General features: G+C 39.7%; 2 protein-coding genes across 8 annotated transcripts in view; one reads left to right on the top strand and one right to left on the bottom strand.

Moving 5' to 3' along the window:
* The first annotated feature begins 1357 nt into the window (after positions 1 to 1357).
* On the top strand, positions 1358 to 13550 carry gpr161b (G protein-coupled receptor 161b). 2 transcript variants are annotated; one of them, XM_015364282.2, is made up of 6 exons: positions 1358 to 1951; positions 4185 to 4587; positions 6192 to 6916; positions 7774 to 7881; positions 8980 to 9102; positions 9554 to 13550. In XM_015364282.2, the coding sequence occupies exons 2-6, from the start codon at positions 4229 to 4231 to the stop codon at positions 9847 to 9849; spliced, it is 1611 nt and encodes a 536-aa protein (XP_015219768.1). In that variant the 5' UTR covers positions 1358 to 1951; positions 4185 to 4228; the 3' UTR covers positions 9850 to 13550. The 2 variants fall into 2 exon arrangements, with proteins under 2 accessions (XP_015219768.1, XP_006639211.1); XM_006639148.3 differs by having other exon boundaries at positions 8974 to 9102.
* A 380-nt stretch (positions 13551 to 13930) lies between these two features.
* The window catches only part of dcaf6 (ddb1 and cul4 associated factor 6), a 47165-nt gene continuing 36238 nt past the window's right edge, over positions 13931 to 24857 (bottom strand). For 5 of the 6 annotated variants that reach the window (XM_069178719.1, XM_069178721.1, XM_069178723.1 and 2 more), the window contains 6 exons: positions 23409 to 23450; positions 21351 to 21489; positions 18933 to 19089; positions 17470 to 17558; positions 15857 to 15962; positions 13931 to 14272 (listed from right to left, as the gene is read on the bottom strand). In XM_069178719.1, coding sequence (XP_069034820.1) covers positions 14211 to 14272; positions 15857 to 15962; positions 17470 to 17558; positions 18933 to 19089; positions 21351 to 21489; positions 23409 to 23450 — 595 coding nt within the window. In that variant the 3' untranslated portion in view covers positions 13931 to 14210. The remainder of the gene's footprint in view (positions 14273 to 15856; positions 15963 to 17469; positions 17559 to 18932; positions 19090 to 21350; positions 21490 to 23408; positions 23451 to 24857) is intronic. The other variant, XM_069178720.1, reaches the window with a different exon arrangement.

The following is a 24857-nucleotide window of genomic DNA, read 5'->3' as shown; positions in this document are numbered from 1 at the left end:
GGAGCCTGTCCCGGCAAGTAATTGCCCATGTGTCTGTGTGGTGGTGGTCAGTGCTGCTGCTTTGCAGTGCTGGGCCCCTGAGGGCAGTCCTGGACCTGGGGTGCTGTCTATGTAGAGTTCTCCCTGAGTTCACATGGTCTTCCCCCAGGTGCTCCGGTTCCCTGTCACTGTCCAAAAACATACTGGCAGGTTCATTGCCTTCTGGGAAAATTGGCCCTGGTATGAGTGTGTGTGTGTGTGTGCCCTGCGGTGGACTGGTGTCCTGTCCAGGATGTACCTTGCTTTGTAAGTGTTACTTGCTGGGATAGGTTCTGGCTCCCTCACAACCCTACAATAGGTGAAGCAGTTAGGAATTGGGTGAAAACATACATTTCTGATTAATTAAATAAAGATTCTGGTACTAAGTAAAAGCTGGCCTGGTCTTTGAGGGCTGATGGGTAGTCTAATTCTTGGTCCGAATGATCCCTCAATTATCTCATAAATCAAAACATAGGTGTAATTCATCAAAGTGTTCCAGGACTTTACAAACCGATTATTTAATGGATATACACAAAACTCACTGGACCAAAGTTCTTCAGAACGATGTCTGGAAACTTCCACTGAAGACCTTCTCCGTGCTGCTTTTCGGCTCCTTTTTTATTAAAACACTTAAAAATGTAAAAATTAGCAAGGACCTGCATCTCTCCTGAAGAAATTAACCTTGCTTCTACAACAACCAGATCGTCCATCCACATTTATTGCTTTTATTAACGTTTAGAACAACTGTGATTGCTGTGGGCAGCAAAAATACCAAAACCAAACATGACTTTATAAAGTGGTGTGTCTTAAATATATTATCATTAACTTAGGTTTGTTTTTGTGTGTGTGCATAAAGAAATAAATCGGTGACACGTTGAAAACAAGAAATGTGATTGTCTTTGCTTCTACTGAGAAGTAACTGTTTATTATATAACTGCTTATAGGATACCTGTAAATTCAGCTAAGGCTTTCCCTATTATTACAATTCATTTAAAAAATCTGAAACGGCAATTTCGTCGTCTGCCTCCACCATTTTAAAACCAGGTTTGCTCTTGCGATATGGTCAGGTTTTCAGCACGCCACATATCACTTTTCCGGCTTAAGCGAAAATGCTACACAAATGTAGTTTTTGGTACGTTCGTGGACTACCAAAGAAACCCCTTTGGTTGAAAATCGGGTATTGTCAATTTTCGATGATGACCAGTCCCCACCAAATTTTGTCTCCTATGTCAATGGCGACTTCCATTGCGGCTTCAGCGCCCTCAAGCTTGATAGGCTAAAATCGCCCCATATGATGAGAGTGAATAACGCTGCGGGAATGTTTGATCTTCCTTGGTGGTCCAAGGTGCTGAAAGAACTCGGGGTTGGTGTTTAGCAGCCAAACGTTAGGTTTTTGTTAAAAAAATCGAGGTGCACATGCATGTATGCCCCTAATTACACACCCTCGATAAACATTACTTGCACTCGAATGCAATGAGAAAAAACGACTTGAATGTAAGATATCAAAGGGAAAAGTTGAGTTTCGGAATTTAAGTGCAAGCGAAAAGGGGAGAAAAAAAAATTAAACCCCATTTTAAACCGTAGATTGCAGGTAACTATAGCTTGCGTCGGGCTAAGGGTTTTTTTAAGAGGTGAGCTGGAGTTGAGGCGGCGGCTAGTGCCGGGCCAGACCACCCACAAACTGAACCAGTGCGGTGGGGAACTAGCCTAGATGGGAGTGAGAGAAGTACGGAGTCGGAGAAAGAGAGGCGGACGCCATTGCAGCCGCGAACTGCCCTTCTGGATTTCAATCAGCTGATTTAAGAAAAGCAAAGGATCTGGCAATGAGGGAGAATAAAGTTCCTCTCCCGATACCACGAAAACACGCGGAGTGAGGGTTGTTTGCATCGGATTTGCAGAAAGGATGCGAGTTCGCTACAGCCAGACTGAAACGGTGAGAAAAAAACTTTTCAGGGGGGATTCGAGGAGGCTGTGTATTGTGTAGAGCAGACAAAGGCAAAGCTGCAGGACCTTCTCGTGGCTAAAAACCTAGTGCAGAAAAGATTTTGCAGCCGATTCAAAGACATCGTGTCTATATGAGGTTAATAATGGGTGAATTTTGGTTTTCGATTGGAACCAAGCTCCGTATGAACAGTATGGGCAAGTTTTTTTCTGCTGCTGAGGTTTTAGATATTTTTACTTTTTGAACGTCTTTCGGTGAGAACGTTTATTATACAAAAACGAAAACCGGTCATAAATTAAATTTGCGCACTGAAGTCGTTTTCATTAATTCACGGAACAGAACGGAGACGATACAGAAGAGTGCCGTCTTGTGATTACATTTACAACTGTGATTACAGTGCTTTTACCTATTACTAAGTACAAATGCATACGATTTAAAGGCAAAGGCAATCTTCTGCCAGGCTCTGTCGGTTTTAAAAAAGACTGGCTCGCTTTATTACCGTTTGGTTTGGTTAGAGAGGAAGCGAGTGGCTAGACTTGAGGAAATCCCCAGGCCAATTCGAGGAATGAAGCAGATGTTTTCAGGGAGTCTTGTGAGTAAAAATAGACGTAACTCCAAATATATAAGTGGGAGATAATTCTGAGAAAGACATTAGAGTGGATGTTCCATCCACTGACCTACTTTAACGTTCCCATTTTCCCAAAACTTCTAATGATTACTCACTGTTTCCTTGTGTTGAGGATATAAGAAATCATTTTGCATTTTTCGTAAAATGAGCCGAACCATGAGGAGCAGTTGTAGTTTCTACCGGTGCCTTGATTTTGTAGAGTGCACCCAATACATTTTTGAGGGGCGTATAAAGAGCTCTTTTGTACAAAATCGCCCAGTCGGCGATGTTTATGTTGTTCTTTTCATGATATAAGACAGAATGGTTTGTAATTCTTCTTTATTAAATCGGTTTTGTTGATCTGCTTTAGCTCTTAGAATTCACAAATTAAACTGCTTCTTCATAAATTTGCTTACTTTCCCTGTATTATCAAAATAATTATTTCAATTTAGAAACACGAAACACGTTGACGCTGATAATTCTATAAATCTTCAAATGTTATTGTAAACTTGAAATGTTATTGCAATAGCGTTATCCCTTGAGGTTGCCGGATTAGGAGACGCTATTTTTTAAAGACTATTTTGCAGTCCAGAGTAGTTCGATGTGCTCCAGTTTTAACGTTGATGAAAATAACATAACCTATCACTCTAGGAGACGTGGAATTTAATCGCATTACAATGTCATAATTTTGGCAAACCAAATAACGACAACAGTTGTGTATGGTGGATGTGGTGTTTTGCGATTTCTGCTATAGTGGAACCGAGCACAAAGAGATAAAATAAGATCTTATCAGATAGTGCACAAATATGAAATGAACCATTGCTGCACTGATTTTAGTAATTTCGTCTTTTAAGCAGCATGAGCTTTCAATACTAGCGAGGTTATAGTTTCAGTTTCTACTAACATTAATAAGTCTAAATTCATAAAAACACTGAATAAGGTGTGCTCTTTGCTGTGCATCAAGAACAACAGTACGTGATTTGTGTTATGGCTCTGAAGTTCCTTCGGCCCAGTCAGATCCCCATTTGCCTTTGGGATGTAGCCTATTATTACTGTCCTAATCAGTGCTTGGGACGCAGTAATATGCAACTGCTGCATTCAAAGATAAATAACACCGTTTATTGCAAAACGCTCGACTTTTAGTTCTTGCGAGAGAAATGAGAGACTAAAGTCCTCGGTTGCCAGCAAAAAGAAAAAGGCTTTTGTGTTGTTGTTTTTTTTTTTGTTGACCGGATTCTATGTACTACTTACAAAATAAGTTATTTTAGGGTTATTGTCTGGATAAACCACTTTCATTTAATCGATTAAATTAGACGTGTTGGCAAGTGATTTGTTCTAACGTTTTTAAACAAGGTGTGCATGAAGTGTAACGAATATGTTGTGGAAAAATTGCAGGGCCTGTTTACTGTTGACCAGTCACGCTGCTGGTATTTTTTGCCATTGTTGTAGTTCTATTAACATTTTGCAGGTCTCATTTGGACTCCCGTTTCCTGAAATAGATGAGGCCCTTCAGTGTAAATACAGAACACAACTGAGTTAAACAACCATTAATCTCTGTCACACCTGGGGTTGGTCTCACATCATGTTGGCCTAAGGTTTTGAATATTCTTCTGGCAGTTACCAAGGATGTCTCCCCCTGCACGGTGTGCCAGTCTCCCACAATGAACAGCAGCAGCAATGGGGCGCACCCACAGAATGTCTCGGCTTTGGAGGGTGGTGGGGCCATGGTCGCAGAGTCCTTCCTCATCATCGCCATCACCCTGCTCGTGTTCCTGGGAAACCTACTGATTGTGGTGACGCTGTACAAGAAGCCCTACCTGCTGACGCCCAGCAACAAGTTCGTCTTCATCCTGACGTTGTCCAACTTGCTTCTGTCCCTGGTGGTGCTGCCCTTCGTCATTGCGACCTCGGTGCTGCGCGAGTGGATCTTCGGCGTGGTGTGGTGCAATTTCAGTGCCCTGCTCTACCTTATCATCAGCTCTGCCAGCATGCTCACACTGGGGGTCATTGCAATTGATAGGTGAGGCTACTGCTACTCTGATAGTCCAGTGTCCTTCAGTTGTCAATGTTGTGCCCTGCCTCTCTAAACAGTCCACATTTAGTAATGCACAACACAGACAATGACGGATGGTAAGGTGGCATTGCCATCTTCTGTTTAAAAATAATACTTGCTTACACTCATATAGCGCTTTTCTGGACACTCCACTCAAAGCGCTTGACAGGTAATGGGGACCCTCTTCCTCCACCAACACCAATGTGCAGCATCCACCTAGATGGCAGCCAGAACGCTCACCACACACCAGCTATTAGTGGGGAAGAGAGCAGAGTTATGAAGCCAATTCATAGATGGGGATTAATAGGAGGCCATTATTATTAGGAGGCCTTACCAATTAGGTAAGGGCCAATGGGAAATTTGGCCAGGACGCTGGGGTTACACCCCTACTCTTTTCGAGAAACGCCCTGGGATTTTTAATGACCACAGAGAGTCAGGACCTCGGTTTTACGTCTCATCCAAAGGACGGCGCCTGTTTACAGTATAGTGTCCCCATCACAATACTGGGGCATTAGGACCCACATAGACCTCAGGGTGAGCATCCCCTGCTGGCCCCACTGACACCTCTTCCAGCAGCAACCTTAGTTTTTCCCAGGAAAAGTCTCGCATCCAGGTACTGACCAGACTCCCACCTGCTTAGCCTCAGTGGGAGACAGTTGTGAGTTTCAGGGTGATATGGCAGCTAGCATATTTATTCTGTTCCTCCTAATTTCGTCACTTTCTTTGTAGTAAGTCCATTAACAGTGTGTGTGCAACTTCGTTAGGATAACAGTTTTACCCTACAGTTTAGCTAGGAAGTGCATTATCAATACAAATACACAAGTCATCTCTTCTCTGAAAGGCATGTGGTCTGATAAGCCAGCTGTGTGATGCAACAAACCATAATACAGAAAAGTGCTGCAGAGACCAGAACTGTCTGTACAAACTGTCATCTTTTTTATTTCCAGCTACCAATTGTATCATCTTGGTTCACCACATTCTCATTAAAACTGCTTTTTAGTCAGGTTGTGATCTCCTCAGGGGGAGGAAAAGCAAAGTCATAACGATTTATCTTGTCACAAAGTACTTCTCTCCACACTCTCTTGGCAGAAAGAGCGGGCAGCTCATCAGAACACGCTGCCAGTTCATGCTAAGCAACTAAAATATCTCATCTTAAAATTGGGCCTAAAAGAACGACAACCCGAATACACTACACTTTCCAGCCCTGAAAATGATGTGAGTTGCACACAAAGGGGGGATCACAACCAGATGAGAATTTGTATCAAATTTTATTTTTTAGCAGTTTGGAATTCTATAGAAGACCTGCATTGTTTTCCAGACAGGCCTCTGTCTGCACTGGATTTACATCACAGGGATGAAATACCAGACATTCCAGGGCATCCCACAACGTGTTTTTTATCACGAGTAGCTGGTTAATCGTGTGACTAGTGGATAATTGATTAAATTACGTAGTTAAGGGTCTAATTATGTCACAGGTATGCAATGTAATTGAATAGAAGGTCTCTGGGTTGATCTTTTTTTACCGGTTCTTCTGCAGCGTGGTTGATTTGTGCCTGTTTGTGGTCCCGCAGATATTATGCAGTACTCTACCCCATGATTTATCCAATGAAGATCACCGGCAACCGCGCAGTGTTGGCCATCGCTTACGTGTGGCTGCATTCCCTGGTGGGCTGCATGCCCCCACTTTTCGGCTGGTCCACCTTTGAGTTTGACCAATACAAGTGGATGTGCACCGCCGCTTGGTATAAGGAGGTGAGCTACACCGCCTTCTGGATCTCCTGGTGCAGCCTTCTTCCCTTCACCACCATGGTGATCTGCTACGGATTCATCTTCAGGGTGGCGCGGATCAAAGCCCGGAAGATCCACTGCGGGACAGTGGTCGTGGTCCAAGAAGAGTCTTCCTCGCAGAAGAATGGCCGGAAGAACTCAAACACCTCTACCTCTTCGAGCAGCAGCCGTAGAAGCAGCGGGCTGGTGTATTCGGGCAACCAGTGCAAGGCCTTTATCACCATCCTCCTGGTGCTCGGGGCCTTCATGGTGACGTGGGGCCCCTATGTGGCTGTGATCAGCAGCGAAGCTCTCTGGGGGAAGGGCAGTGTGTCCCCCCACCTGGAGACTCTGGCGACCTGGCTGTCCTTCTGCAGTGCCGTCTGCTACCCTCTGATTTACGGGCTGTGGAACAAGACGGTCCGCAAGGAGCTGCTGGGGCTGTGCTTCGGCGACCGCTACTACAGGGAGTCATTTGTTGTTCGGCAGAGGACCTCCCGCCTTTTCAGCATCTCCACTAGAATCACGGGTAAAAGTCCGAAGTCTGTCCGTCTGTGTTACGTCAGGGTGGGAGGGACTGGATCGGTACTCAGGTACAGTCAGGGGCTTTGATTAAGTGTTAGTGATGGATAAACTCCAGCATTCCTAAAGAAACCGGGGGAAGTTGTCAATTCATGTTGACTTTGTTGTGGCGAAAGGATTCAAGTAACAGTTTTTTTTAACAGTTTTCATAATTTAAAATACATTTTTAAATAAGCCCGAATGACCACTCAGTTTTTCGGTTCCAACTATGATTCTCTAACCACCAGCCTTTTCACTAACAAGTGTAGGAATTGTGGAGGTTAGGAGATTTATTCCATTGAAAAACGTTTCTATACTGTGGCCTCATAGCCTTTAGGCCCTGAGTCAAGTTATGAACTGGGGTGCCTTCTGTATGGAGTTTGTTCTTTTTCCAGGATTTCCGATCCAGGTTCTTCTTTGCACCCTGTTTCCAGGATAGGATCTGGGATTCAAGGGCTGAAGTTGAGAATAAGTGGGATTCTGATAATGAATAACTGAATGAAACAAAATGGGATTAGGTGGTGTAAGCATTTCAGTAAAAAACAGAAATGGTAAAAAATTATATGCAAGATTTTCAAGTTAAAGAATCAATATGTGTGATTCTCATATCACTGTTGTTAAAATCACTGTATCTTTCGATCACATGCTTTTTTTAATAGAGGAAAAAATAGCACATTTTGCATGTTAAATATCAACATTTTTGTACTTACTGGTACTGCAGAAGACTGGTAGAGATGCTGTTCCCACTACCTTTTCGACTGATTGAGCACATTGGTTGAAGTCTGGAAGGCTGTGCTCAGCACTTGCCTCTGTTGTGTTTTACAGACTTGGGGATGTCTCCACACCTGACAGCCATGCTGGTAGGAGGAGGGCACGTACTGGGACAGAGCAGCAGCACTGGAGACACTGGCTTCAGCTTCTCCCAAGACTCAGGTGGGCAGTGCAGATGGGTCCTCAACTTGTTTGAGGGGGAACTGAAATCTGTCAGCAGTATGTGGGTGTGAAAGCTATTTTATTTAAGTTCACAGAGTAACAGAAATTGAGCTATTTGCTGGTGCTGTAGAGTATGAATGAGTCTGATGCTGTTTTAACTTTTTTTTTTAGGACATTCACAGACACCTATTGCTACTTGAAAAAAGAATTTCCATTTTTATTTTTCTTGCTGTCGAATGTGGTTGCTGACAAACATGAAATATTTTGCAGAATTGATTCTCATGTAGTTTTTGTTTTTAGATTACACAAAAGGATATTATGGGGTAGTTGAGCTAAACATCCCCTGAGACTGATGGGAATTACATTGTCCCTGTTGTCAGGGTGGGATGGTATGACTGCAGCTTTGTGAAAGTACTGTATGGTTGCCATGTTGTCGAGAGTTTGTGAGTTTTGTGACTTGAAGCAGCCCTCCCTGCTCACTAGACTCTGTAATGGCTAATGTTATAAGATGTACAAGCAAATGAGAACACGTTGTTCAGCAGATTTTTTACAACAGAAATGTTCCAATGCAGTCTGCAGAGTTAACAAGTAAGTTATTTTTGTCAGCAAAACCATCTTGAGGTTGAGAGTAATATTTCTATTTGATTAAAAGAGATGTTTTCACAAGCCTGTTCGTTCTGCATCGAAGAACATGGCGCTGTGCATGCCTGGAAATTTCAGTTATTTTGTGAAGTAAATTTGTACACGTTACTACGTACATTTTACTTTCATTGGGGTTTGAAATGCAGTCATCATTGCCGATTCTTCAGAACCGCAAAATAAAAATAGCATTGCAGTTCCCCTTTAAATTCAATTGAGAACATTTTCGGAAATACAGATTCAATTATTTAACTAAATATTATTTAACCAGGAAACGGGGTGGCGGGGAGTCTGCATTTAATGGAAGGCGCCTACAACTTCACATCTTTCTATTTTGTTTGAAGGAGCTGTTTGGGTTACCTTTCTCAGCTCCATTAAAGTGTTTTGAATGCGTGAGTGCGTGAAGCGTATCTCTACATCATGTTTCCAGGCTAAAGAGGTTGTTTGTTTCAGGTACAGATGTCATGCTGCTGGATGACTTTACTTCAGACAGCACGCATGTTTCTCATCACGGGGAGATTTCAAACAAGAGGAGAAGCTCTGTCACCTTTGAAGACCAAGTGGAGCAACATTCCAATAAAGGTAACTATTCATCACAGGATAAACCTAAGGAGACACCACTGCCAGTCTAACAGCTAACATTCATATTCATTTTATATGATAGCAGGACTCACTTGCAGTGTTTAATGATAGAGAATAGCAGTATACTAATGTATATTTTAATCAGTCATTCATTGTTCATGGTTGACTATATTTTGACAATCTGTTCAGTAATACTAGTCATCCACAAATATAGAAGAGTGAAAACTACCACCTTCATCTTCATTACCTCTATAACTCATTTGTTCTTCCTTTAATTGTGAAGTGGAGTTTAAAATGGAGAACTAAATAGGAAATTACTCGAAAGTTTCAGTGATGTAGCTCTCTGATTGTATATTGCCTGCAGTTATTTTAGTTTGGAAATACAATAGTAGAATTTCCAAAACAGGCTTTGAATACGGGGATCTTGATATTTATTTTATTTTTTTTCCAGAAAATTCCAGTTCTTCCTTAGTCCAAGTTAAGGCAGAGATCCATAAGTCTCTGGACAGTTACGCCTCCTGCCTGGCCAAAGCCATTGAGACAGACGTCAAGCTGCTGCTGTTTGGGGAGGAGGCTCTTCCCCAGAGCGTGTCCGCTGTGTGGACTGCGCCGGGCATTGTGGGAGGGGTACAGAGAGGACCCAGATATCTGAACGAGCAGAGACTGCGGCTGGAGAGCATTGACGAAGGAATCGGAAACGATGGCAACGAGGTGGACGAAGAGGAAATTGAAGAAATTTGTGCCTGATTATACACACGTCAATCTTTTTTTGTTGTTGTTGGCAACTCCCATTTTCCTCTGGGGAAGCAACCACGTTTATTGGAAGCATTCTTCTTTTGAAGAAAGGTACATGTTCTTTCCAGCTTCTATCAAAAGAACCTTTCAGTACTTTTTTTCCAAACTCATCACCAGTACATGTTTATGGTGCTACGGTTTTCTGCCACAGCATAATTCAGTTGACATTACTAGATAAAGAAATTGTAGCATTTAAAGGTATTAAACCAAATTACTGTTTATTTTTGAATTTTAAAATACCAAATTATATACACCCATTTAGGAATAACTAGTTTTATAAGACAAAACGTACAGTAATGACTCCTAAACCTATGACTGTTGAACTGGCACCAGATGATCCATGGGGCTTAATGTGTGCTCTGAGCTTACAGAGCTATCAAGGAGTCTCTTCTCAATTTGATCTCCAATTCTATACAAATCCTACATTGAGATTTCTTTCTATGTAATTTTTTATTTCAAAGCACTGGAACTCAATTGTTTTTTTAATGTGACGTTGTTTTATATTAGAAAAATAAACATTAACATTAAGAAAAATAAAAAAAAACTGAAATATGCTGTTTGCTTAAGTATTCAATCCCCATGCTTTAATATTTTGTAGAGCCACCTTTTGCAGCAATAACAGGTTAAGTCTTTTGGGGGGTAAGTGTGTGCCAGCTTTGCACACTGTTCAGCCCTTTCTTCCAGGCAGATTTGCTCCAGGTTGTTCGAGTTAGTTGGATGACGCTTGTGCGCCACACTTTTCAAATAGTGCCACAGATTCTCAGTTGGGTTGAGTTATTTAAGATCAGGGCTTTGACTGGGCCACTGTAGGACATTCACCTTTCTGTTCTTGAGCCACTCCAGTGTTACTTTGGCCTTGTGTTGGGGATCACTGTCCTGCTGAAAGATAAAGTTTCTCCCAAGCGTTGGTTTTTTTAGCAGACTGAAACAGGTTCTCTTGCAGTATTTCCCTGTATTTTGCACCATCCATTCTTCCTTCCGTTTTAACAAGATGCCCAGCCTGCTGAGGAAAAGCAGCCCTATAGCATGATGCTAATATTTTCTATCAAAATTAATGACACATTAAAATAATTAATTTTGAGCTTCAGTGCATAGAAATAAAAATATCACAGAACTAAATTTCAATGTAGGATTTGTAATTCAGTAAGATAAGATCTCTTTATTGGCCATATACAATTTCTTGCATTAGGAATTTGTCTTTTCGCATACCCCAGCTTGCTCTCCATGAGACACAGAGGCACGCACAACAGGGAGAGAGAAAATTGGGGTCAGGGTGCAGGGTCAGACATTTATATGGTGCCCCTGGAGCAATTGTGGTTAAGGGCCTTGCTCAGGGGCCCAACGGAGTAGGATTCCTCCGCTGGTCACAGGATTTGAACCGGCAACCTTCCAGCCACAGGCACAGATCTGTCCCCAATTGACCAATGAGAGAATTGGTCAAGGGTCTGAATACGTTTGCAAGGTACTGTATATCTCTCTGTTTTTTTTAAATTGATCTGGATTGTAAATGCTGTTAACCTGGAGTTTTTGGCTATGCTTCTGCCTAACAGACATTAGAGAGGATATGTGCCTGCTATAGTACAAGAGACAGATGACCGTTTCTAAACCATGGGCCACTAACATACATAGTAAGCAATCGTAGGTAACAAGCATATGTATAAAAATGAAATTTCATTTTTCTTTACTACAAATGTGTGTAACTCACCTGTTTTTAGTGTGATGGCTGAGACTGCTTTTTCTGTGCGAGTCTGCTGGTACTGAAGATGTTGCTGCTTCTTAACGAGACCATGGAGTCTCGCAGTGTATAGTACCAGTCAGCGATGCCGTTTTCAATGCGTGTTTCCTTGAAACGTTCATAAAAGTGCATCATCATGGTCCTTCAATCTAATTTCACAACAGTAATCACCATATCCTAATGCAGGGTATTTCAAGAACTCTTGAAATTTGCAGCTGTTTAATTCTCAGCATTACATTGCTCAATCACGTGTACTTTTCACACTGATTATCTTGCTGAATAATGCAATGACACTATCAGCCTATGTCAATGCTCAGGCAAACCCGTGTCTTTCTTAATTAGGGCCTCTATGCCCTACTGTGATCCAACTGTAGCTAGAGCACTCATACTGTATCTTCTTATAGTAAAAATATCTCCTTTGGTAAGGCCGTGCCCTGATGTCAAATAAAGCATAACCGCTCAACAGGTGTAATCCATGCAAAAAATAACCAGCTGGGAAGTACTTATACCCTTTGTCTCATGGTCGACGTAGAGTAGAACTCGTAATCAGCTACAGAATTTTCCTGGACATTTAAATATCTTGAGCTGGCCTGGCACTGACAAGGGAAGTTTGCCACTATGTACTCCTTCACAACTTCTCTTTTGAATGAGGCCCTCGGCACCTAACTGGCTTTCAGAAGTGTCCATCTCCTTTCAGTGTCTTTTACAAATTCCGTGCAGCACATTTTAGGTATTTCAGTTTTGTCGCACCTTCACTGAAAAAAAATATATTTTTTTTAATTTAAAACAGTGCTGTGTCTAAAATTTTCATTTTTTGGTTGCAGAGACTTCAACCCTCAACACCATTGTACAGTAGTTGAAAATGAATGTTAAGATGCAACCAATGTTTTTGGGCAGAAATGACACATCAAACAAAAAAAATTGAAAACATTGGTGCACTCTATGTTTGGGTACCTTACCAATATAGAATTGCTAGTTACTTTTTGTTACCCATTTGTAGCTTGATGCTACAAATCATAGGACTACCTACATTTTTGCATTCTCATCTTTGTTTAGACTCCTCTGGCCTGCCTACCTTTAAGCCATTTGTCTCTTAACGTGATTATACAGTTCAGCCTGCACTCAGGCAAGCATCTTTACCTACATGGAACTTTTATTAAGGTTCATGGTCTGTTTTTAAACATACTCCCTGTGGACGACATTAAGCAATGGGCCAGATCCCCACCCAAGGACTAAAGTTTAGTTTGAGATTTTAAGTTGGTTTTGACATTATGCTGTAAACAGTTTTGAGTATTACGCATCTAAAGTTTTTAAATTGTGCTTTCGAAAAGCATGACACTGCATCTTAATATACACTAAAGGAAGCACTGTTTGATATTACTGTTGTGTTGTTTAGAATAGGTTTTTTTAAAAATTGTGATTCCATAATTTTCTACTGATTTTTTTTTATACATTGTTCTTGTATTAAAACAACAAAAAAAGAGCCTGCCTGTTTTTTGGATGAAGTACATATGAATTTTGGAGAATAATACTTTATGGCAATCATGAAAAAAATATGCAATGTGATTTCTCATTTTCAGTACATTTAATTATAGGCTCATTTATCATCTACTGATTTCACCCTTTTTCACATAACATCCAAAACGACTCTGAATCCTCAACATTAATTCAGTTTAAAAATGACAGCAGATTGGAATGTCATTCAATGAGTTCAATATCACAACCTTTTCATTAGAAAGTCACTCGTGCCTAGTCATTGTTCTGCTAAAAGTAGGATTTAAAAACGTTAATGATTTCTGTTAACTACAAACTGTTAAAAGGACAGAATGCACCCTGTTACAATTCATTAAACATCCAGAGTAAGACTTTTTTTCTACCAAAATTAAAATTAATAAATTGAAATGGTGTTTAAATATAACGTTGTCCTCCTTTAACTGTTTTGGATTGATTTTTGTTGGACAGGGCCTCATTAACTGTGAATGTAACTCTTTTTATCTCTGTTAACCACAAAGTTTGAGACCCCAGTGGTGAGGGGCTACTGTAGTATGAATACTACTTAAAGCTGAACTCCAATGACTGAAATCAGAAAGCTGGTTTAAGAAGAAAGCACAGGAAAGATGCTAATATCTGAATTTGTATTTTTAACAGGCTGGCTGATCTATAAATAATCACCAGAAAATATTTAAACAACAAAATTATGTACTTGAAAAGCATATTTATCCTTAATGTTTACATGCATAACATCAGGTATACAAAGTTATTTAACCTTAGCTATAATAATGAAACCCACTCCATAACACTGATCCAATCTCAGATATTTACTCTTGAAAAATAATATTGCACTTTATATCCTTAAGCACCCGTCATCCAGATCTGTTTTTCCATTTTCACGTTTTTATTGCCACAGCTTGCATTCACACTTTTTCAAATGCAGTTTAACCACAAGGAAAATTATTAATAAAGTTATGGTTTAAAAAAAAGCTAAAAATTGCACTAATGTTCTGTAAGGAAAATATTCTACATTTTACTTGTACAAATCTCAGTCTTCAAGTGCTTTGTAGCAAAAAAAAAAAAAAGACTACTCGTCTTCATTCTCATTCTCTTGACCAGAACCCTCTGAGCGATCACCTTCCAAACGGTCTGTGGGGAAAAAGAATCTGTTACCCGTGATCCAAGGATTATCATTGATACCTCAGGAGATAACACTTGTCATATTGCTTTATATTAGTTGACTTGGCCTGAAGACTAAATGCTATGTGCTTTACCCTCAGGCTCTGATAAATGAACACTGCATAAACAGAACGAGTTTATTGGTTTGTAAAATACACAAAAACCAAATGAACATTTTTGGACATTTAAAAAAAAGTTGTTTAGACTGAGTAAGTGTGCCAAGGCAGTTTCAACTCAAGAGAGTTCTAAATACAGAACTGTATTTCCCATCCTAATCACTGCAAAAGTCACACGCACAGCACCTTTTAAAAACCCTCCAAAAAAGATGTTTTACTGCAGGAAAATAAATCATACTCATAACAGAAGTATAGTGGTATTTTGCTCTTTAGTATTAATCAGCTATAGTTACATAACCTTAAAAATCTAAGATTTTTCCCTCATTTAAAGTTGTAACATTTGCCATTTGTGCTTCTCTTGCCTAGAAAAGTCAGTTTCAACACAATTTCTGCCCATTCCTTGCGGCAGTGTGTCACTGAACAACTCAGGGTTTCGAATTTAATGTAAGTGCATTCTGTACTGACAGGCTTGTGATCAAAGTCTGCTTGAGCCACACATTGTCTCAGGTGACCAACAATATGCCCCGGAAAAACTAAGTGGGGTTTAATTTGGGGGAGACCATTGGCCAGCATCCTATGGGAAACATCTTGTCCTAAAGACATAGCTGAAGAATCATCATGAAGTAGTATCTGTATCAATCAAAAGACAACACACTAAGTGTTCCATATATCTAAACTGCTTTTTTTCCTAAACCATTTTCCCTCATCCACCCCAGCAATTGCAGTTTGAGTGCTACAATTGCAGATGTTAATCAGTTCAAGATTGAGTATTCAGCTACATAATTTCACTTGCACCACATCTGAAAACCATTAGAGAAATCCTGAGTTTTGGATTTCTTGTCAAATGGGTTCAACAAGGATAGGAGGACCTTAAAACATGCCAAAACCTTTATATTTTACAGTTGAACGTCTGCGTTTCCAGACCCATTTTCTGAAGGAAAGACTGTCTCTACTGAAAATGCACTAGGCCGTTCACTTTGAACTAAGTCACATGTGGTCCTACTTGTACAGTATGTTACTGAGACCACAAACAGTGCCACTACACATACTGAAAAGACCAACAATACACTAAATTCAGCAGAGTCCTAATTTCCTAGTTTCCTCTGCATGTTCAACATCTATGGCATCATAATGACACAACTAAGCATGAAGACCATTTCAAAATTGCAATTAGCCTCGACAAGAGTATATAATTACACATTAAGCTTGATAAGTGATGGGGAAATGTGAAATCTAAAAAAACTCTAATCCTAACCCAGTTATTAACATACATGGATAATGTAATGGTATTCTGTTAAAAGCATATATATATATCTAGTTTGTTCTTGCTCATCTGTTTTTACAGACAAGTAGGGTGATGCCATAAAAAATGCTTTAGAGCCAGTGCACAGGATCCATGAAACTGAATGGCATTTAAAACCACAGGAAGTGCATTTACCTGCTCTTATATGATTCAGCGAAGCCAGCATTCGCAGCATAAAGGAGGCAGGCACTGTGATTGTGTTTCTTGTCTCCTCAAGCATCAGCTCATTGCGGGTAATAACCTAGAAGGGATTCAACAGGAACACAGTCACTAAACTGCAGTGCCACGCACAAGACAAGAATCAGACAAGATTATGGGTACAGGTCGACTAATTTCTTTACATACAGAAATATTTTTGTTAATAAGGCAAGAATTATATTTTGTTCTAATCTACGTTGAAGTTCCAGATTGGGACAATAAACCATCTACATGTAGGCTAGGCCAACAATGTCCTCTTGTGCATATTTATTCCAGAAAACAACATACAATTACAATTAAAACACTGCAGGAAAATGTATTTCTGTACATGAGAAATGATTTCAGTGAGCTGTACTAGCTGTGAACATATTACTCGTCACTTTAACAGTTCTCCAAATGGGGTCAAAGATTTAGTAGTTTCCGGATGACAGAAAAGACAATCCTGACTTTCATTAAACAGATGTTCAAGATGAGTAATGGGAGGTAGTTCTGAAAATTGCTTGGCGTGTTCATAGTTACAATAGAGCCTTTCAGAGACAGGAAATATTTTACTGTCAGAGGGAGATGAAGAAAACACTGGCGTAAAACATTATGTTTTATAATTCAACATCTCAAAAAAACAGGAGGGACAGTGGGGCACCGGTCTCATGTCTCTTGGCCATGTTTTCAACTCCTGGGGTATTATCTGCATGGAGTTTGTATGTTCTCCCCGTATTTGTGTGGGTTTCCTCCAGGTGCTTCAGTTTCCTCCCACTGTTGAAAGACATACAGTACTGGAAGGCTAATTGAGTTCTGTAAAAAATAGCCCTGGTTCGAGTGTGTCCATCTCTGTTTGTGTCTGTGTGTGCCCTTTGATTTACTGGCAGCCCGTCCAGTGTGTATCATGCCTTGTCCCTAATGCTTCCCAGCAACGTTTCTGGGCCACTATGACCCTGAGGTATTCGAAGTGATATAATGACAATCTCCATAAAAAACTGCTCTGCAACTACAAAGGAAACTTTTGTCAAATCAGTCTATCTGAACCCTTTACCATGATTTCTTTGAATTCAAGTTCGGTTCTCAGAGATGTATTCCTTAAAGCAGTGTTCAGAATCAGGTCTGTAACACATTTTAGAATAAAGGCTTCACTCTAAACACAGAGGACTCAGATGTTCCATTAGTTCCTTCGTTTCTGGCTGTCTGTATTAGACCCAGCACAAACTCCTACCAGGTCACACCCAGACTTAAGACTTAACTTAAAACTAGAATACCAGTGAGAATTTAACCAGACGACAATCGCGTCTTTAAACTCAAAATGCAGCTAATTTTGTTCCACATATCAATGTGGAATGTGAATTTGTCATGGGCAACATTAAACCAATATGCAATAGGCTTCATGCAGGATGTGTGTCAGGAATGGCAAGAGAGTTAGAGAAACAGGGTGGTAAATGTCAGAAAAACTACTCGGACTGTGCGATGGAACAACTCAGTTTTTGCCAAAAGATTAATCCTAAGTAGACTAATTTTCCATGTACAACATACCCACTTAACAAAACCCCCCGAGAACATACCTCTTCAGCAAGCTTTCTATTAAAAGATGGAGATTCTTCCAGTGGTGACCAAATCTTGATATCATAGTCTATTCCCGATGAGGCGAGAACTGGAAATGTAGATGTGCATAGAAGGAAATTACACATACATCACTCTAGCAACAGCATTGTTCATAGTCCAACCCTTAGATATTTTTTTAATAAAGGTTATTGAGCTTCACAAATTAAAACTAATAATTTCTCCCTACAGGCATTTTCATGCCTAAAAGACTTCTCATACTTTAAGTGCATAATTCACATTTATTATACTTGGATGGCGGACACAATCGGTATAATATCCACTGTTACTCTTTCTTTGCCTTACCACTTTGGAACTCTGTTCTATCAGTAAGCCTTATTGACTACCATCAAATATTTTTTTCTATACTAAACGCTATACTGGAAATAATTCCAAAAACAGAAACAGTGTCTCTGTTATAAAAATTACACATTATTATATCATTTTTTGTGTAAAAACGAATCTCTCGGTTATATTCTGTGTACAAACAAATTAGTTAGTTTCATACTTGCGTATTTATATAAAACAAAAAACAATATATGTTGTCAAATACTGTCCAGTTTTAACTATTAATACCAACTACGCCCTGTTGAGACAAACGAATAGTACAAACAGATGTTTGTGTGACAAAGTGCAAAGCCCAGCATGGGGAGGTTGGCAGTAGGCCTGCTTTCTCGCTGGACACAACATCTTCTTGAGAAGAGGCTAGCTTTGATTTTAATGCTGTCCTAGAAAATGTATTCCTAGCAACCTGAACAGTACTCCTGGAATTTCCATTGAAGCAGCTGGGAGTGCGTCTCTGTTCCTGCCTGTTCACAATTCATTGCACAACATACTCTGCTACATTTACACTGCTGTTTTTTCTTAAAAAAATAAACAAGTAAAGGCATATATAAATTTAATTAGTGACCAATGCAAAGGTACTATTTGACAAAGTAGTGCCAAAAGCCATACAATGTGCTGAGTTGATCAGCTCTTTGCAATCTGGCAAGATGCATGACAGAAATTCAAAGAACGCAGGATGTAATTTGAAAGCACTGTGCAGTGTCGAAAACAGTCTGGACACCTTTCTCTAAAATACTTTGGATATTAGTTTAGGTTTCTAGTTGTTAAAATCAGAATTAAGGACTAAAGCAGCATTTTCCAACAGGAAGTTCTTTAGACAGTAATTGGAGTGATGTGGAATTTTGCGGAAAGTCACATTCAGAGAAATGAAAATAAATTAGTTTAAATTCTTCTTAAATTCAGGAATAAGACAAACCACTTTTTTAGAACTTTCCTCTTGACAAGCAGATGTGGGATTGAGGGACTAATATGCTGACACAGATGTTTGGGCCTTTGACTGAATGCCTGAAAATTTGAGCACCTTTATTTGAGCTCTAAGGTACATAATAAATTTTAAGCTTGTAGGACATACAGTACTTACTGGGATCAAAGGGGTGGGGCTGGAGGCAGTTTACCACATGGTTATCTGCCTCCAGCAACATCAGATGTTCAGCTGTGTGTCGATCCCAAATAAAGATGTGCCCACAGTCAGAGCCACTCATGACAAAATTACTCCCCCAGAAACTGGATTCCTTGATCTGAAATAAAAACATCAAACACAGGTGGTAAAAAGCATACATAATTAAAGCAAATACAACATAAAAGTAGCATCTGAACATCCTTACCCTTCATTCCATCCCTAAAAGCCTGCCAGCTAGCTGTATTTTTGATCTCCTAGCAATCTCTCTAATAACAGACATTGTAAGAACTGTTTCTTGGTACATGTAGTGGACAAAAAAATGGGAATGAGTGTAAAGTCACTTAAAAAGGATGGCCTGGACAGCCTGAGTGTCTGCAATGCTGCAGGAAGGATGTGGCACCACTCCTGTGTGTCAGGCACTGTTCCAGAATATCTCATGAATGCCCGACTGGGACCTGGTAACTGAAAAGGCCGTGGCATACGGATAACATCACTGTCATTCAAATAAAATACCCTTTGGCCACATATGCTCTGTAGATGGGAACATCGTCACGCTGAAAGACACCCCTCCTGGCAAGAAAGCGATTACTCATTAATCATTGAGGAGTGATTAGCATTGACCGTGCCTCCTAGGGGATTGAGAATCTCTATAGCGGGAAAGTGTGCTCCACAGAACCAGGAGGACCCTTCACTATTGGACCTGGGCATTCAAGGCTGTAGAGGTCTTTAGCATGGTGCCACATGACCACACGTCTATTTGTCAACAATATGGTGAGGGATGGTTCATCTGACCAGATCGCATTTCCAGACTGTCCCACTGCCCGTTCTCTGGGCAGCACTTGATATGCAAATGTCTATTGCCAAGTCTGATGAGTAGTTTGTGTACTGCAAGCCCATTCCAGCCTTGAAAAGAGAGATCAACAGACTGCTTAACAACATTGCACGCAGGGTGTATGCAATTTTTGCCCTACCCTTTCTTCTTGATATATTTGTTCAAACTCTCTCAAGTGGACTGAGGATCAGGTATGGACAACAGTTTGAGCCTTTTCACAGATTCCAGTCTGATTCGGTTGAGGACTTTGACTGGGCTTCTCAAGAATACACACTTTCTTATTCTTAAGCCACTCCAGGGTAGCTTAAGCTTTGTCCTCAAAGGCAGACAGAAACAGATTCTCCTCCAAGATTTACCTATATTTCTCTCTATCCACTTTCCTCTCAGTCTTTTCCAGTCCAAATGGACGAGAAGCACCCCCTATAACATAATGGTATCATCACCATGCTTGACTGCAGGGATGGTGTTGACTGATGTGCTATGTGCTGTGATAAGTCCACACCAAACATTTATTAGACAAAAGTTCCAATTCTGTCTCTTCTAAATAAAACACCTTTTGCAACACCATTTTTGCAGGCTCACTCGGGTGTTTTGATGGAAACTCCACGAGTCCCGGAAATTGTTGACTTGTGTACATTTTTCTCTCATCTCAGTCACTGAAATCTATACTTATTTCAAAGAAGTACTTTACTGTACAGAAATGGGTCGTTCTTTCGAAGTTGTTGTTAATCTCTCAGGGAAATCCGTCACCAGTGACTTGTTAGGTTGCTCAGTTTGGAGTGACAGCCTGATATAGGCCCTTTAGGTGGTAAGGTATACATTGAAATTGATAAGATATACTGATATTATGAGACTTCGATATTTTTTGTACCCTTCTCTTGATCAGTGCTTTTCAACGACTTTATGCTCAACTTCCTTTGAAAGCTCCTTAGTCTTTATAGGGTTTTAGCCTTCATAGGTTTTGCTTGAAATTCACTATCCTGCTAAGGAACCTCATAGGGCCAGGTGGTTTAATTCAGAAATCACAGGAACTACTATTAGACACAGACAGAGGCCGATAAACTAACTGTCTTATAAGAGTAATATAGTGCACTTAAAGTAATTTTGGCTTGTCACAGCAAAAGGGGCTAAAAAGTAATGCAATCATGACTTTTCCATTACATTCACATATTTTTCTTAGTTTTCTTTTTTTAAAAATCTTTTGATTTGAATTTGTGGAGTAGGTTGTGTGAATAACCAATGTGAGTTGTACTCATATCATAACTGCAAGCTTTAAAACAACAAAATGTGAAAACTAATCAAGTGTCTGAATACTTTTGCAAGGCACCATAGGTAATATATCTATTCTTCTTTTACAACTTGGGAAATGGAGCGGCAGAACATTTTAATCACAATAAGTTGTTTCTTTCTAGAGATCACATACTGTAAATGTAAAACAACAAGTCGAAGACTGAAATATATCAAGTAAAACATGTAAATTTAACCACCTAGCTACACTCATTCTAGGCTCAAAACAGTTATATTTTCAACTCTGCACGATGTTGTACCATGGTTCGGGAGTTGCGATGGCCTTTGTAAACCATCTTGACTGCCGGTCTTCTGATATTTAGGGTCTCATTCTCCTCCATCTCACGCCGCTCCTTTCTCCTCCTGAAGAGCTCCTGGATGCGGGCCGCAGCACTGCGTCTGTGAAAGGGGTAGAGCAGCTGTTAACCTTCCTAAACTGGCCCCACATTTCAGCCTTTCTTCCCTCGGGCTGCGGCGCTTTGTCAGGTGACAGAGGGTAAAGAGGCTGGCGTTGGGTATTGTTCATATGCAGCCAAAGCCCGTCACAGAGCTTACACACAACCACACGACCCTCTTCGTAAATAACACCGACACCGAGTTTTCTGAAAATAATTTGAATCTATAGGAAATCGAGAGTGCTTTCCAATGGGTTGCAGACAAACTCATGTAAAAGCTACAGAAAATGACAGTTAAGTTGAACACTGCAGGTAAACGACAAAAAAATGTAAAACTTTGCGTGTAGACATGTCATGAAGGAACGTGACATGATGTAATGACCTGATGTCAATGATGGAGCTAATTGTTATTACAATTAATAAGGCAGAAATTCAGAGAGCTGTGTAAAGGGTTGTTGCAGTAGCTATAATCGCACTACTCAAAAACTAGGAGTCTCAAGGATCCTTTAAGTAGCTGCTCACCCTGAAATTCGCAATGTTTTTACAGTCTTGCTTACAAGCAGGAATAATCACAGTAGGTAGAGGATTCAGACATTTAGATAAAGGTATATGAATTTGTGCTGATCTTTGTAACAACATTTCATTAGACCCACAAGAGGTAAAGTTTTACATCGTCATTTGCAGATTGCTTTAAAAGCATGGAATTTAGGCTAGAAAGCTACTGTACATTTCTCTTACTGGAAATGAAAAGTGGAAAGTCATTAAGTTTAAATTTACAGATTGCTCTTCATTGAGGATTCATAAAACACATTCCTAAAACAATCAAATTGAAACATTCCATTAGAAACTACATACATGGATGAAAGGATCAAGATCCCATTCACGCTTTAAAATAAGCAAGGAACTAATCACTGTATAGTAGAACCTATTTCAATTATTTTGTAAGAAGCAGTTCTTGAGTGGAAAAGGCTAAAGACAGTATGTCCAAGGAGCCTTGTGTGTTCCAACAAAGGAATGTTTTTTTATTGAAATGCATCCGACTTGTTGAATTCCATGCATTGTCGCTCCTTACTACACATTCCTCCTCTCATGCCGGCTCTTAGTGGTGCCCCTCAGCAGTGAAAAGGCTGCCCTGCTGTGTGATGGGTCTGACAAAAATCGCCTAAATAAAAGACCAGGGGTGGCAGCACTCTCCAGTGCCCTAACCAGCTTGAAGCAGATGTTTTCAGAACACAGCACATTCATCTTACCCATATATAACGTCTCTTTTCGTGGTTTAGATGCTCAATAATCAAAAGGGCATTTCAAATGTTTAACAAGTAAAGAAAGGAAAGATGTAGGCGTTTAAGCACCGAATAAGTCCATTTTACAGGATTTAGTTGTAATAGTATAATCAAGTTGTGTATGTTTCTTATTTACTTAAGGCTGTGAAAATCACATTTTCAAGGCCTAACAATCTGTTGTATATCCAAAGTATTTTGTTTTAAATGGTCAGTAAGGGATAAAAGAACAGAAGATTAGCAGAATTCTCTATATTTTCCTAAAGATGGAGAAAGCCAACTACTATGTCATTGGGTGTATCATGTTCCTACAAATATCATCTCTCATATTATCCATATCTGTTGACTATTCCTTTTACTGCAGTCTATCTGCTTCCTATGGGTTCCTAGCGTCTGAATAATTAGAACACAAAACCGAAACTCATGCGCACATGCAGTTCAACACAAACGGAGCGCATTGTCACACCACACGTTCTATAGATTAGTGCTGTTTTACTGATCCAGTCTAACAAATTCGGCACAGTCAAGACCGTATAAAGCATTTACACTTGAAGGTCTGTCTCCAGGAATTTCTTTTTTTAAATGTTAATAACATCACTTCTAGGAGTTAATTACTTTAGTAAGAAGGAAATATTAGAATTACCTTATCATTCTATCACCTACTGCTGATCCTCTGAAATTAAATCTATTGGAAGGAACACAATATTTATAAACTTTACTTATAAAGCTAACTACAAAATATAATGTCTGTTAAACACATCTGTACATACACATTTACCAATTGCAATTAGCTCTACAAATGTTTATAATGATTATGAATACACACATGGGTCAAATCAATATAGAATACTGTTACTTTCCACTGAGGTTACTGTAGGTAATCACCATGTAAATACTATCTTTACACTTTCTACAAAATGTGAACTGAAGTACCTTATCTGACTTAATCTGCATTTTCTTTAGAATTAATCTACAGCATATTAAGGAGACACAATTTGTAGTATAAGCATTGCTCCAGGTCAGATATACTGCTGAATAATAAAATAATCACAAAGATATATGAAATGGTTTTGTGATGCACTAAGCAGGAAGCTTTCATAGAGAGCTGACAACCAGAACCAACTTTAAATTATAGGTCAGCAGGGGATATTAGAGAAAGAGCAATTTATGTACGACACAGGTCTTTCAGGATGGAACGACAGTCCATTCAGGCGGTTATCTAGTGCCTGTGAGAGAGCTACACTCTCACAGAGCACAGAACACATTAGATTTACATGGCTTGTACTACAAGTTCATCTGCTCTTGTAGTAATGAAACTACAACAAGGCCGCAGGCACAACCTGCATCTCGGAAGATTTAGAGGTTTCCAACCAGTGAAAAAGGACAACAAATCCTCAAGACCCTACAACCTAAGGTCTTTTATAATACCAACATCTTTCTCTTGCCGATATCAGGATTAAAACGACATTTTTGAACAGCAACTTTAAAGGATGTGTGACCGATCAATTTTAATTGTCATCTAAATGTTCTCTGGGTATCATATGATAAAATGTGACAATCAGCACTGTGTTAATGAATTAATGAATTCGTAATTTCAAATTGGCAAGAGAAGTGAACAACAGGGAGATATGGGAGTGAGCATCAGCAAGGGCAAAAAGCATGAAAAGCTTAATGGAACAGCAGTAAAACATTTTCATTTGGAATCTATTTTCGGTTTTGTCATCTACAGATACATTGCATGTTGTGCAAGGCTATGCAGTACAGCATTTAAAGCTGAGGTTTAGAATTGTAAAAACAAGAAACCCACAGTCCATCAATTTAATGACTGTACATATACTCAAAATGGCAACACAACTCCAATGAAACTAAAAACACGAAATATGATTAGCTCAAATGCTAAGGTGCAGTGAAGAAATTGACTACAGATGACAGATGATTACAAATACTTCAGCAGCACAGCTAATTCCGATCCTCAGTGCTTTAATAATGAATGCTCCTGATCATATTACCATTCCTTTAAAGAAAAAAAAAAGTTTTTTGCCCTTTCCAAAAAATAAGTAATAAGAAAAAGATAATTGGGCATATATAACGT

Source organism: Lepisosteus oculatus, chromosome 15 (genome assembly GCF_040954835.1).
Source record: "Lepisosteus oculatus isolate fLepOcu1 chromosome 15, fLepOcu1.hap2, whole genome shotgun sequence".
Taxonomy (NCBI): domain Eukaryota; kingdom Metazoa; phylum Chordata; class Actinopteri; order Semionotiformes; family Lepisosteidae; genus Lepisosteus; species Lepisosteus oculatus.
This window is presented reverse-complemented; position numbering and strand designations above follow the sequence as displayed.

Coding starts and splice junctions, on each gene's coding strand:
- gpr161b (XM_006639148.3), top strand. CDS start 4,229: ATGAACAGCAGCAGCAATGGGGCGCACCCACAGAATGTCTCGGCTTTG. Junction 7,882..8,973: donor CAGCTTCTCCCAAGACTCAG/GTGGGCAGTGCA, acceptor TGTTTGTTTCAG/GTACAGATGTCATGCTGCTG. Junction 9,103..9,553: donor GGAGCAACATTCCAATAAAG/GTAACTATTCAT, acceptor TTTTTTTTCCAG/AAAATTCCAGTTCTTCCTTA.